General features: G+C 39.8%; 1 protein-coding gene across 2 annotated transcripts in view; it reads left to right on the forward strand.

Moving 5' to 3' along the window:
* Nucleotides 1-14,418, forward strand: part of COL5A3 (collagen type V alpha 3 chain) — a 305,521-nt gene that overhangs the window by 230,614 nt on the left and 60,489 nt on the right. For both annotated transcript variants that reach the window (XM_069767069.1, XM_069767070.1), the window contains 12 exons: nt 731-784; nt 4,032-4,139; nt 4,556-4,609; nt 6,106-6,159; nt 6,467-6,511; nt 6,690-6,743; nt 6,936-6,980; nt 8,322-8,375; nt 8,914-8,967; nt 10,098-10,151; nt 10,234-10,341; nt 12,592-12,681. In XM_069767069.1, the coding sequence (XP_069623170.1) occupies nt 731-784; nt 4,032-4,139; nt 4,556-4,609; nt 6,106-6,159; nt 6,467-6,511; nt 6,690-6,743; nt 6,936-6,980; nt 8,322-8,375; nt 8,914-8,967; nt 10,098-10,151; nt 10,234-10,341; nt 12,592-12,681 (774 nt within the window). The remainder of the gene's footprint in view (nt 1-730; nt 785-4,031; nt 4,140-4,555; nt 4,610-6,105; nt 6,160-6,466; nt 6,512-6,689; nt 6,744-6,935; nt 6,981-8,321; nt 8,376-8,913; nt 8,968-10,097; nt 10,152-10,233; nt 10,342-12,591; nt 12,682-14,418) is intronic.

A 14,418-nucleotide genomic window follows, 5' to 3' on the forward strand; every position in this document is an offset into this window, starting at 1 on the left:
GCAGTGTCCAAGGCTGAACCCATATTGGATAACAGTGGTTAATGCCATTGAGGGGGCGTATGGTTGTAGGATTGAGAGGGATCCTGTGGTGTGTATTCTGGGATATGTGGAGGAGATTCGGGCACACAATAAATATAAGGTGGCAATAGCTAGATTACTATATATTGCGTGGAAACTAATCGCCAAATACTGGATAAATGATGAACCGCCGACACTGAGAGAAATTCTTAGACAATCTGATTCTATTGTGAACATAGAGAAGACTATTTATGTTAAAAGAAAAGGGGAAAAAACATTTGAGACATTGTGGACCCCATGGGTGCAGAGAAGATGATCCCGACTGAAGGCTGTATTATTAATCATTTGCTGTTCATATATGTAATAGGAGGGGAGGGGGAGGGGATGGAAGGTTTATTTTGAAATTTGTGACCCTGTTAAATTTGGCAATATTGAGATAATCGGTTATTTAAATTTTGTTAATAAAAATTTATCTGATTTTTTTTTTAAAAATTGAAGACCAAATAGCTTATAAGAAATACCCCCAATAGAAAAATAAATCTACACTATAATAGATACTGTACATTGACCTTGCTCAATACAATCCTGATCCTTTTCCGGGGGATATTTTTAATATTGGAAATAAAGTACAAAAAGGATATTAAATTCATAACATGTCCAGAATTCTTTATAAAGCTGCACATATAAACTCTCCACTTTTTTAATATTACAGGGGGAAGATGGATTTCCAGGTTCCAAAGGCGATATGGGAATTAAAGGAGACAGGGTAAGTCGTGAACGGCTGAGTTTCTGGGATCTACGCGAGAAAGAAAAAACTGCCATCATGTTCAATATATATATCGTCTGGCTAGTGTAAGTAACAGATCTCGACATGTACCTAGTCCCGGCCCAAAAGGAGTCAGGAGGATCAGCGGGGGCTGTCTTTGAACCTTAACTCCTTAGATTCTCAATATTTCGGACAGGGTTTCTTCCGTGCCATCAAACCCTTGACCAACATCTTCCATGTAAAGAGATTTGTAGCTCTGGAAGGACGGGAGCTTAGGTGCATGTGATAGGTGTAATACTTAGGGAAAACTTAGATCTATGTGACTAATCACGACTTGCACCATATCTGCAGATCTCATTCTGATTTTTTTGATGTGGCCCAATATAGCACCAATTTTCATATAGGTTACCCCTTTCTGGCATTAGACATACTTCCCATGGACAGAATAGTACGTCATATGCGAACAGCCGAGCTCACGGGGGGAGCACAGCCGATCGCGGCCGAGTGTCATCTGATTATCACAGCTGACACCCGGCACTATGTGCCTGGAGCGGTCATGGACCGCCCTCCGCACATTAACCCCCGGAACACTGTAATCAAACAAGATCGCAGCATTCCGGTGGCATAGGGAATCATCGCGCAGGGAGGGGGCTCCCTGCTTGCTTCCCTGAGACCCTCAGAACAACGCGATCTGATCCAAAAAATACATTTCTTTATGTAAATAAAAAAATTTTAAAAAATAAAAGTACACATATTTAGTATTGCCACATCTGTAACGACCCGACCTATAAAACTGTCCCACTAGTTAACCCCTTCAGTGAGCATCGTAAATAAAATAAATAAAAAACGAGGCAAAAAGCAACGCTTTACTATCATACCGCCGAACAAAAAGTGGAATAACACGCGATCAAAAAGACAGACATAAATATGTATGGGACCGCTGAAAATGTCATCTTGTCCAGCAAAAAACGAGCCGCCATACAGCGTCATCACCAAAAATAAAAAAGTTATAGTACTCAGAATAAAGCGATGCAAAAATAATTATTTTTTATATAAAATTGTTTTTATTGTATAATAGCGCTAAAACTTCAAAAAATGATATAAATGAGGTATTGCTGTAATCATAGAAAGGCTACCGTCCCACTAGCAGTATTTGGTCAGTATTTTACATCAGTATTTCTCAAAACCAGGAGTGGGTGATAAATACAGAAGTGGTGCATATGTTTCTATTATACTTTTTCTCTATTTGTTCCACTCCTCGTTTTGGCTACAAATACTGAGGTAAAATACTGACCAAATACTGCTAGTGTGAAGGCAGCCTAACCGATTTATTAATTTATCAATTTTACCACACACGGAACGATATAAACGCCCCACCGAAAAGAAATTCATGAATTGCTGGTTTTTGTTTATTCTGCCTCCCAAAAATCGGAATAAAAAGCGATCAAAAAAATCATGTGTCTGAAAATGGTACCAATAAAAATGTCAACTCGTCCCGCAAAAAACAAGACCTCACCTGACTCGGTGGGCCAAAATATGGAAAAATTATAGCTCTCTAAATGTGGTGATGCAAACACTATTTTTTGCAATAAAAAGCATCCTTTAGTGTGTGTCAGCTGCCAAACAAAAACCCGCTTTAAAAACCCGCTATGAATAGTAAATCAAACCCCCCTTTATCACCGTCTTAGTTAGGGAAAAATAATAAAATAAAAAAATGTATTTATTTTCATTTTCCCATTAGGGTAAGGGCTAAAGTTAGGGTTAGGGTTGGGGCTAGAGATGGGTTTAGGGTTTGGATTACGCTTACGGTTGGGATTAGGGTTGGGTTTAGGGGTGTGTCAGGGTTAGGGGTGTAGTTAGGGTTATGGTTAGGGTTGGGATTAGGGTTAGGGGTGTGTTCGGGTTGGAGTTAGAATTGGGGGTTTCCACTGTTTAGGCACATCAGGGGCTCTCCAAATGCGACATGGCCTCCGATCTCAATTCCAGCCAATTTTGTATTGAAAAGTCAAATGGCGCTCCTTCCCTTCTGAACTCTTCCATGCACCTAAACCAGTGGTTTACCCCCACATATGGGGAATCAGTGTACTCAGGACAAATTGTACAACAACTTTTGGGGTCCAATTTCTCCTGTTACCCTTGGTAAAATAAAACAAATTGGATCTGAAGTAAATATTTTGTGAAAAAAAGTTAAATGTTCATTTTTTTTTTTTAAACATTCCAAAAATACATGTGAAGCACCTGAAGGGTTAATAAACTTCTTGAATGTGGTTTTGAGCACCTTGAGGGGTGCAGTTTTTAGAATGGTGTCAGTTTTGGGTATTTTCTATCATATAGACCCATCAAAGTGAGTTCAAATGTGATGTGGACCCTAAAAAAAATGGTGGTGCAAAAATGAGAAATCGCTGGTTAACTTTTAATTCTTATAACTTCCTAACAAAAAAAATGTGGTTCCAAAATTGTGCTGATGTAAAGTAGACATGTGGGAAATGTTACTTATTATGTATTTTGTGTGACATAACTCTGTGATTTAAGGGCATGAAAATTCAAAGTTGGAAAATTGCAAAATTTTCTACATTTTCGCCAAATTTCTTTTTTTTCACAAATAAACGCAAATCATATCAAAGAAATTTTACCATTATCATGAAGTACAATATGTCACGAGAAAACAGTGTCCGAATCACCAGGATCCATGCAAGCTTTCCAGAGTTATTACCTCATAAAGTGACAGTGGTCAGAATTGTTAAAATTGGCACGGTCATTAACAAGCAAACCACCCTTGGGGGTAAAGGGGTTAAAAGATCACTGAGGTGTATTGGTGAATTACAGCAAAGTTGTTTAATTCACAAAAAATAAGCATTAACAAAAAAACACAATAGACAGGACTCACAAAGGGTCAAACTGGCCCACTGTAGTAACAGAGGATTCTCCAGCGTTCCTAGGACCTCCTGAATCATTTTTGCTAATGGACCTAAGAAACTTGATTTCAATAATGGTCCCACCAATCAACTATTTTAATCAAAGAAGCCAATGTTTTAGGAGAAACACCTACTACGGCACTTGTGTTCTGTCATGATAGGCCAAAATAAAGAGGACATCATAGACTTGTTATGTACAAATTTCTCTACTGAGTTTCTCATGGTGTCCTTGCTTCTTTAGTGGAGATTATATTGGGGGATGATAACTCATCAAGGATCATTGTTGGATCTCAAAAAAGTAATTAAATTAATTATATTTGTTATCTTTATAGGGAGACCCTGGAGTTATAGGAGGACGTGGTGAAGATGGTCCTGAAGGACCAAAGGGACAATCTGGACCTTTTGGAGAGATAGGAGGTTCTGGAATTCCTGGGGAGAAGGTTGGTATATCTGTACCATTCCTATTACAGATTGATTGATAATCAATTAGCTGAATATATATTTTTCCATATTCATTGATCTTCCATTAGCCGAATATATTTTTTTTCTTCTGTCCATGCCAAGAACTCTTAGACACTATTTAGTCTGGGAATGATCTCCAATATGTAGCTTTTCAGCTGTTGGAAAATGATAAATCCAACTATGGCCTGACAGCAGGCATGCTGGAAAATCAGAAGTTGGAGGCCACTATTTCATTGACAGACACATCTGTTGGTCATACACTTCTAATTCAATAATCCGAAGGGTCATTTTTTGCTTTTCATTTGGTGGGCTCCACAATTACATCCCTTTCTACGCACAATACGCACACTTTTCCCAGTATCTTGATGTTATGATCTGAATTTTATACCTCCAGGGAAAACTTGGAGTTCCCGGTCTTCCAGGATATCCTGGCCGCCAAGGGGCAAAGGTAAGAGTTGCTGAAATAAATATCGAGATTGATATATTAATGGCCATCAAGACCTGATGTAATCATAGTGACTGTCTCTAAATAGAAATGTAGCATTGGGAGGTTCAGAGGTCAAGGTAGCAACTAGGATCCTACTTGTCTGTAGCTATTAAATGCCAAAGCTGTAGACAAAGAAGGACGTTTTAAGAGGACCTCAGATGAAATAGCCATATGACCATATACCTATGACCAACTAAGTTGTTGTATCAATCTACTCTTAAAACGTTAAGTAACTCCTCAAGGGTGGAACTATGTGCAGCCGAAGCACAAGCACTATGATCACATATGTCATAGTGGTAACTTGCTTGCCTCCTCAGCACCGCCCTACTCACCGTGGTCACCGCACAGCTTCTCATCGTGTCAGGCCGACTCGCTGAGTTTGCATTTTTCAGTACTCCTCAGCACTGCTTCATATGCAAGTGGTTTCCATTTGGCTTTAGGGGGGCGTAGCCAGTCTCTGCAGGAATATAACTCTGCTGTGTCCTGCAGAAATTAAGTTCCCTGGTCTATCCCGTGCCAGCAGGGTCTATGTTGGGCAGCTCCTCCCACCACTCTTTGCAAGAACATTGGTTTATATCATAAACTTCATAGCCTCCAAGCACCTTGTTTATGCATATCTCTGTATTCTGTCTCTCGCTATCGACATTGCCTGTTTACCCGCTCTGTTTGACTTCTCCATCTCTCTGACTCCGGAATTGTACTGTGAACCTGTGCTGCTTTCCCCGACCTCGGACAGTCTAACTAAGCCTCTGTCTCACTCTCCTCTACTTCGTACCCATGCCTCTGATCCTCCGGTCAGCTTCTCTGCAGTCCTGGGGACTGCCCTGGAGTGGTACCTGATGTTTATTATCCCAGCTTATCCTCCCCATAAGAGGCCCTAGCGAAAACACTAGTCACACCCCTCCAGGGTAAGTCCAGCCCGCGTTACAACTTTCAATCAGAAGTGTTCAGCACTGTCCCATTTTACTCTTCCCATGGAAATCTCATGCACACTCGGCTAATGCAAGTGTACGTATACATGGAGAAGATCAGAAGGAATAGGTGTTGGCAGAATGAGTGAATAATGTACATGGTCAACTTTACTAGAAAGGAAGTCTATGACGAGAACCAACCTGACCCTTAGCAAAACTTGTTGTTACAATACTAAAGGGTCTCTTTTCTTGCACATGAACCCCATGACTACATTCAGCAAGCAAATTTTTATAAGATGAGGAAAAAAAAGAGGTCATCCAAATATGTCAACCCCTGTCCACATGTCCTTTAAGGTTATATAAAGGATGGTCCTCCACTTGAGGACTCTCTAGAGTAGAGGACCTCTTCTCCAGCTTGGAAGGAATCAATGCAACCACCTGGATAGATTTTATATTTCGCTCAATACTGAATTCTGTATACATTATATTTTGCATATACATCGTACTAAATTAGGAAATTATTGATTTACTAACTTCACCTTGTAGGGGTCCGTAGGATTTCCTGGACCAGTGGGTGTGACTGGAGAGAAAGGCAAGCGGGTAAGTTTTAATAAAACCTTCCCCTGGGAAATATCTAAGAAACCTAAATCAGAACATATAGTTAGGGTTAGATGGAGATAAGGGAAGGAAGAAGCTTTCTTTACAGTCAACTGCTTCCTTGGGATAAATATATATTCCAGCTGTAATTTAACGCACTTTATTGTTGACCCCTGATTCCTAGGAAATAGCTCCGAGTGTAAAGAGTCAAGTATTTTTATTTCTTCCCTGGAGGACATTTTAAGATGCTATTTGGACAGAATAATACTAGTGACTTTTTCATTCAAAATTCTGTTTTACCTCCATTTAGGGAAGAGGTGGTCAGCCTGGACAAGCCGGAACACGTGGCCCCTCGGTAAGAACATTACATAATGTGATAAAATAAACTTATTACAACATTATTAATCATTCTACACAACTATAATTATTTGATGGTTTCATGTCTCGCTGCCTTTTAATCTCCAAAATTGGCACCTGGGATTGAGCCCTAAATCTTGATTTATGAGTTATGACGCTTTGCAATGTTTCTTTAGGGTACTCGAGGAGAAAGAGGTCAACGAGGGCCAACTGGAAAGCCAGGTCTGAAGGTGAGAGTTCCAGTAGATTGGCTTAGTCATAATGCAATTCACAGTTAAAGTCAGAGTTAATTTAGACTTGAGTGTAAGAATCAGGAGAAATGTCCTTTATGGATGTGAGACATTTGTGGGCGATCTCTTCTGTCAAGGGTCAAGGTAGACCTTCTGACACCAATGTCATTGAGATTATTCTGTATTTTCCAGGGTGACTCTGGTCACGATGGTGTTCCAGGAGCAGCTGGTGAGAAGGTGAGTTATATTCTGTTGGACATGTAAAGAATCTCCGCACCGACCGATCTTGAGTCAGTCATTGCACTTAGTGCAAAATGGTGTGCTGATTGCTTTGTTAATATATCCCGGTAGCTGTCAGAGCACCATTTTTCTAATATGAGCTCCATATCTGTTGAATTATCAAAGTTGAGTGATAAAATTTAAATTGCCTATGGGGTGGGCCATATATGGGGATAAACCTGGGTGGGCCATGTATATGGATACACCTAAATAAAATGGGAATGGTTGGTGATATCAACTTTCTGTTTGTGGCACATTAGTATATGGGAGATGGGTGGTGACCATGGCGGCCATTTTGTAGTCGGCCATTTTGAATGTATCTTTATAAATGGCCCACCCAGGTGTATCCATATAAATGGCCCACCCCTTGGAGATACAGCTATTTTCTTTTTTCTTCCGCATCTTTCAACAGCCATAACTTTTTTTATTTTTCTATCCCTATAGTCATATGAGGGCTAGATTTCCACAGGACGTGTTGTAGTTTTTAATGACACCATTCATTTTACCATTTTAAAATTAAATTTCTATGTTCTTTTGGTTTTTACTTCTCGGTAATAATGACCGTGTAACTTTGTTCTTCGAATCAGTACAGTTGCTGGAAAAGCTATAGTTTCAGGTCGATATGATTTTATGATCTTGTTTTATGCCATTTATTTGAGGATGTGAAGTAGTAAAAAAAAAGCGATTCTGCCATTTCGATTTTTTTTTTTATGTTCCAGTGTTCACCATATGGGGAAAATATATATTCTTTCACATGCAGCAATAATAAAAAAGTATTTGTCCATAGTGCTGCAGCCAATGAGCGAGCTTATCGGCTCTGCCCGAGTTGACACCACAAGCTACTGAGCTCAATGGTTGGCTATAACGCTGTCGATGAGACATTAGTGCTGCAGACAATAACAGACATATTCCGCAGTAGCAGGGACTTAGCGCTGGACCCGGTGAGGTTGAGCAAAGCAAAGTTTGTTTTTTTTAAAGAAGGGAGAAGGGTTTTTCTGAAACCACTTCAAGAAAGATGGTCCTCCAACCACTGTCCTAGAATCCAGAGAATACATGAAGTGGTGGATGCCCATGTCCTCTACTGTCTCCTTTCACTTCTATGGAAGCTTTTTTGGCTTTATCTCTAACTACCATAGACGTGAATAGAGCATTGGGACGGGGACTGGAGATGGGTCCAGGTTTCCAGAAGAGTGACCAGTCCAGAATGTTCCGCTATCTCTTATATACAACCACTTTTATGACAGTTCCTACCTTAGTGTCCTTATGGATATACAAAACCATGTATTTTTGTCTTTGTAGGGACCAATGGGGCCTCCAGGACCAGTTGGATTTGCAGGGCCGAAAGGACCCAATGTAAGTAGAGATTACAAAAATCTGATACCTGGATTATAATCAAAGGTGCAAGTTAAACATAATTCTTGGAATATGTTATGGAGTCTCGACCAGGCAAGCAAAAAGCAATCGGCAAGTCATTACCTATCCTTTCTAACTGGCTGTGGTCTCCTGTTCAAGACCTTCATCTGTTAGCCAGTCAGGAGATGACTTACAATGAGTATCTCTCTCTTTGGAAGACCCACCTTGTCCAACATTCAAAGACAGAAGATTGATTTCAATGGGGCATCATGTAATGCTCTTCTTGGTGGTGGTATAAGGAAATTGAATTCTTTCTCTTAAGTTCCCCCAGAGATCACAGTTAATCGATGGATATCTTGGAAGGACACTCCTTATTGTTGGAGGAACCCTTCCAACAAAAATTAATTGACTTGGGTGAACAACATCTTTATAAGGTGTTTTCAGTAGTTTTCTATTTTTCTTGGCCTTCTGGCACCTGCGACTTATTAATGAAATGCCAGTTTGTCCACCCTAACCGATGTCAATGCTTTCTCATTAGGGTGTCCCTGGGAAAGATGGCTTACCAGGACATGCTGGCACACGAGGAGAACCGGTGAGTTCTATTATGTTGTATGTTGAATTCTGGTACAAAAAAAAAATCAGAATTTGAATTGTATTATTTCGAGGAAAATAGTTGGATAATTTTGAACCTGTGCTGATTCACCACTTGTAGTTTTTAAAAAATGTATTTTTTTTTTCATAAATTTGGTGTAAATTATCCCAGCCCAACTTTTTTGGCCTGGCAGTACACTCCCCAATGTTCATTAAGAACAAGTGCCAAATTGCACTTTAATGATGAAACTTTGTTCAATTTACAACTTTTCATAAGTATTGCACCATAAGTATTGCACCAAAAAATAAATCTTAATATGTTTAATTGTACACTTCCTAATGTTACAAAAGAAGTGGAGACTGGAGACCATGTGCCAAATGTCACATTTTTCCACAAATTGCGACTTTTTATGAGTATTATGGTTGCAGTGCAAATGTATTTGTTCCATACCTTTTTTAAGACAGCGATGACCTGCCTGGATTATGCAACTTTTTTTTGCAATTTTGATGTAGAAATACAAATTTATGGAATGGAATCAGGTATGTCATACTTCATGCCAAAAGGTTAACCCTGACACTCTTTCTCGTCATTTTTAACTTAGTGTTGCGTAAAACATTGATCTGGTTTACGACACTAAACTGTCTAAATTTCAGAAAAATTTGGGTGCAAACGCAACTATAAATATCTACCTGTGACTACAATTGGGACACTGAGACCTCACTGTTTTGTGACTTCAGATGTCAGGTGTCAGCTGCAAAACTCAAGCCTAGCTCGTATTCCTATAAGACATTGGAAATGACATGAAGCTCAATGTCTATATAACTAATATAGATCATTCTCTGAGCTCAGTTTGCTTGTTTTTTTTAAATGTCCCTTTATTATGTCTTGTCTCTACTTTTTTTGTGTATATATTTGTGTTTCTTCAGGCAATTTGTTATAGCATGCCTGATGAAGAGACCTGAAGAGACCTAAGAAGTCTCAAAAGCTTACTTTGTAATATCATTAATTTTATTTTTGTTAGCCATTAAAATGTATTATAACTACAAGATTATTATTTTGATTCTCCCACTGAGAACAACCAATCTTATATATCTGATATTTGACATTTTATTTCCCTATCTATGTAACAGGGTTTTCAAGGCAAAACAGGTCTTCCAGGGCCAGCTGGAGTCGTGGGGCCACAGGTACGTATTTTAACTACAAAAACGATCGAGATATTATATCTTTTTCCATGGAAAATATGATTATTTAGGTTCTCTTAATTAGGGTAAATCTGGGGAAACCGGCCCCATGGGAGAGCGAGGACACCCAGGATCACCAGGATCTCCCGGTGAGCATGGATTGCCAGGTGCTGCTGGACGTGAAGGTGCAAAGGTAAGGCTTGTAGCAATGCTACTCACTTGGGGGGATCTGAGGGATTACAGGAACCATTTCTATTTAAACTCCAGCTGGTTTATTTCCATTCTAATAAACCGCATCACAGGAAACTCAAATACAGAGCTTGTTCGGCATAAACTAAAACATAAAGCAATAAGTCCATAGTGCTGGTTAGTCTGCCTGGCTTAGAGTCCAGCCTCTTAGTCCTTTAACCGCTTTTAGTCCTATAAGTACTAAAGCGTTACTCCAAGTCCAACAGCTACCTTACATACCTCCCCCCTCTGCCTAAAGCTGTGGGCTTGTAACCTTCATTCAATAGACATGTGATTCTCGTGAGGGCATCGATATTACTATGTAACACCCGGCTCTCTGTTCCACACGGAAGCAGAAATCCTGGATGGCTAGAAACCAGAGGGTACCATGAGCATTTTTCCCTTTTTTTCTCCTTAGTGGGGAATGGTCTGACACTAATTTAAATTTCCGCCCTAAAAGATAGTATCACAGTGTGTCCACTGCCCACTCTATGGCCAAGCATTCCTTTTCTACAATGAAATAATTTTTCTCACATGCCGACAGTTTCCTACTCAGGCAGAGAAGAGGATGCTTCCCCCTCCCCCCCCCCTGTGTATCTCCTGAGAAAGGATCGCTCCTAGTATAACGGCGCCGACCTGACACTGTGTGTAGGTTACTGTGCACAATCCTGCTGACAGGTTCCCTTTAACTCTTTTGTGATCTGTGAATTGACCCGGGCTTCCATTGATGGGATGCAGATCTGTTGACTTTTCAACAAAACCTAACAAAGATTGATAAAATCCAATACAGTAGACCAACTTTTTCACAGATGTCTGACTTTTTTTAACATCTGCTACACTTGATCCTTTGATGAAGAGGTGCCAATATTGGCCTCTGGTCTTTTTGGCTATCAAAAATGTTTCCTGTATGGCCGACTTTGTTTGCTAATTGGTGGAGAATCTTTAAAAAATGACAGTCAAATATTCTACACTAAAGAGTCAACAAATTTGACAGGTGCATAAGTATGGGCCCCCCTATCATTTTCTTATTTTAAATACTCCTACCTACTTTTTACTGACTTACTAAAGCACTTTTTTGTTTTCTAACCTCATTGAGCTTTGAACTTCATAGCCAGATGTAAACAATCATGAGAAAAGCTACTTAAAGTGACCACTTGCAAGTTGTTTTCCTGTTTGAATCCCCTCTGAAGAGTGGCATCATGGGCTCCCCAAAACAACTGTCTAATGATCTGAAAACAAAGATTATTCAACATAGTTGTTCAGGGGAAGGATACAAAAAGCTGTCTCAGAGATTTAACCTGTCAATTTCCACTGTGAGGAACATAGTAAGGAAATGGAAGAACACAGGTACAGTTCTTGTTAAGGCCAGAAGTGGCAGGCCAAGAAAAACATCAGAGAGGCAGAGAAGAAGAATGGTGAGATCAGTCAAGGACAATCCTCAGACCACCTCCAGAGAGCTGCAGCATCAACTTGCTGCAGATGGTGTCACTGTGCGATATTGTATTATTATTATTATTATTATTTATTGTTATAGCGCCATTTATTCCATGGCGCTTTACATGTGAGGAGGGGTATACATAATGAAAACAAGTACAATAATCTTAAACAATACAAGTCATAACTGGTACAGGAGGAATGAGGACCCTGCCCGCGAGGGCTCACAATCTACATATGCCAGTTCTTCCTCATTATTCTACATTTGAGTAAATTACATTTCTGTAATTGGCTTCCACTGGCAACTTCATAGAGAATGAATGCTTGATCTCTGTCCCATTCAGAAGGGGTTAGCCCCTAGTTATCCTCAATATGCTATCCTTTGTACATCCATAGCTTCCATATTTGGTCCAGACCCTTCAATGTTCCCCCAAAGTTTCACTTCTGCAAATACTGTACAGTATGTATGATACGGTATATAATAATAATTTTATTTCGATAGAGCCGACCTATTCCGCAGCACTTTACATTTATATATGGGACAATAGTTGACAGATTGATTTACCTGTTACATTTCGTATTATTAGCACCAGGCTGCAGATATGATGAGCTGAATTTGTCATTGAACACTGTACTATGTGTTATTATGTTTTATTTTTCATTATTTATCTTTTGTACTGTTTTTTATTTCTCCTACATATTTTTGGTGTGACCCGTTAAGAATGATTTTTTTTTCTTTGTCTAACCATTTACGAGTAACATAGATCCTCTTGTGTTGCAGGGAGACCCTGGTCCTTCCGGAAATCCTGGTAAAGCTGGACCTCAAGGATTAAGGGGATTTCCGGGTGCCCGCGGCGTAGGAGGCGATGCAGTAAGTATCATTACAACAAACTCTGTTCACATTACCTCACTTCTTGGCATCATAGAGTCGGCCGATCCTGGATGTCCTCATACATTACCACTTATCACTACCTCCTTGTCTCACTCCTCAAGGCTCTGGCTTCTAACCCCTACTCTACTCTACTCTATCTAAACCTGTAGTCTGGGATAACTCATACAACCCCATGGCTTCTAGTACAAATTTTTTGTCAATGCCAAATTTATCCTCTTCTATCCAAAATTCCCAAATGTCTATCGGTCATGTCATCCTTCTTCTCCTCCCAATTCAAAACTACTATCTGTCTCCAACTCACTGATCAGTTAATAATTCCAAGTTTTTTCTCAGTCTAACGTGTCCAGTTTCCACCACCTCGGGTAACTCTGGATTTTAAGATGCACCTCTAAGCCCTTGCCATCAGTTTGTCAACTCCAGTTCGAAAGAATTTCCCTAATCCCCTGTTTTCTCAATTACGAGTGAACAAAAATACTAGTGCCCTCATCTTCTCCGACCGAGACTACCGCCTCCCATGTAACACTCTTGTTCCTCTCCAGCCTTAAGCTGATCATACACATAAGATAGCTGTTGACCAAAAGTTGACTTGGAACATAACCATGTCTCCCAACTCCATCATTTACATGAGTCCATAGCTCGTTCTAGGACTCATCTGTTTTCAATGGGAAGAGGGGGAAAAAAAGTCTCTGCCATACACTTCTGGCAGCGGCTTATCTCTTAAAAAATTAAAAAGGATTAGGTATTGAAATTCCAATTGCTCGATCTTTCTCTCCCCCAATATTATCTGTCATGGGAGAGTCGGGAGACCCCCGTTTTTATCAGATGGTCAGCTGGCTCCATCAGAATTAGTAGTTCAGATGCCTTTCATCAAATGTGTATGGGGACCTTTAACTTTGCTGTATAATAAAACCATCTCTCCCCTCTTTTACCCTCTGCCTTTCACCAAGATTAACTGGAACCACTTTATGCTTTGTCCCCACACATAATAATAATCACTGCTCCTCACAGTATTACCTCCAGAATTTTCCATGTACATCACCCATTCTCTTGAACTCACCATGAGATCAGACTTTATCCCACCAGCCCTGCTTTCACGAAGCCATGTAGTCAGCTTGTGCCATCATCTACTGTGTCCTCCCATTTTCCCATGCAAATTATAAGCCCTCAAGGGCCGGGTCCTCTGTCTTTCTGTGCCTGTCACTCATTCAGCTCAAGTTTATTCTACTTATTGTCTCATGTTATCTCTCGTCACTATACATAAAATATATTACAATAAAGCTCTGTTTTATTCATTGCTCCATAGTTTTAAGATTGAAAATACACATAAGTCCTTCTTATGCTATCACCTAACATGTTGATCCAGAGGAAGGCAAAAACGTTAAGAGGCAGATGCTAATTTCTCCATATTCAATGAAAAATTTCTTCCCAACCCTACGTATGGCAATCAGTTCCCAGGATCAACGCCCCGTCACAGAATATAGTACTCATAATCTGTAATATTAAAAGCATCCAGGCTATCCTTGAACTTTTTTAGTGAATCATCCATTACAATATCATGTGGCAGAGAGTTCCAAAGCCTCACTGCTCTTACACTTTTTTCAAACTGAATAACCCCAATCTTAAAAACTCGTCTTGTTCCTGCAGTCGCCCATTCCCTTTAATAACCTTGGTTGCTCTTTTCTGCACCCGTTCTAGTTCAGCTATGTTCTTCTTCCA

The sequence above is a fragment of the Ranitomeya imitator genome, chromosome 4, assembly GCF_032444005.1.
Source record: "Ranitomeya imitator isolate aRanImi1 chromosome 4, aRanImi1.pri, whole genome shotgun sequence".
In the NCBI taxonomy this organism is placed as follows: Eukaryota; Metazoa; Chordata; class Amphibia; order Anura; family Dendrobatidae; genus Ranitomeya; species Ranitomeya imitator.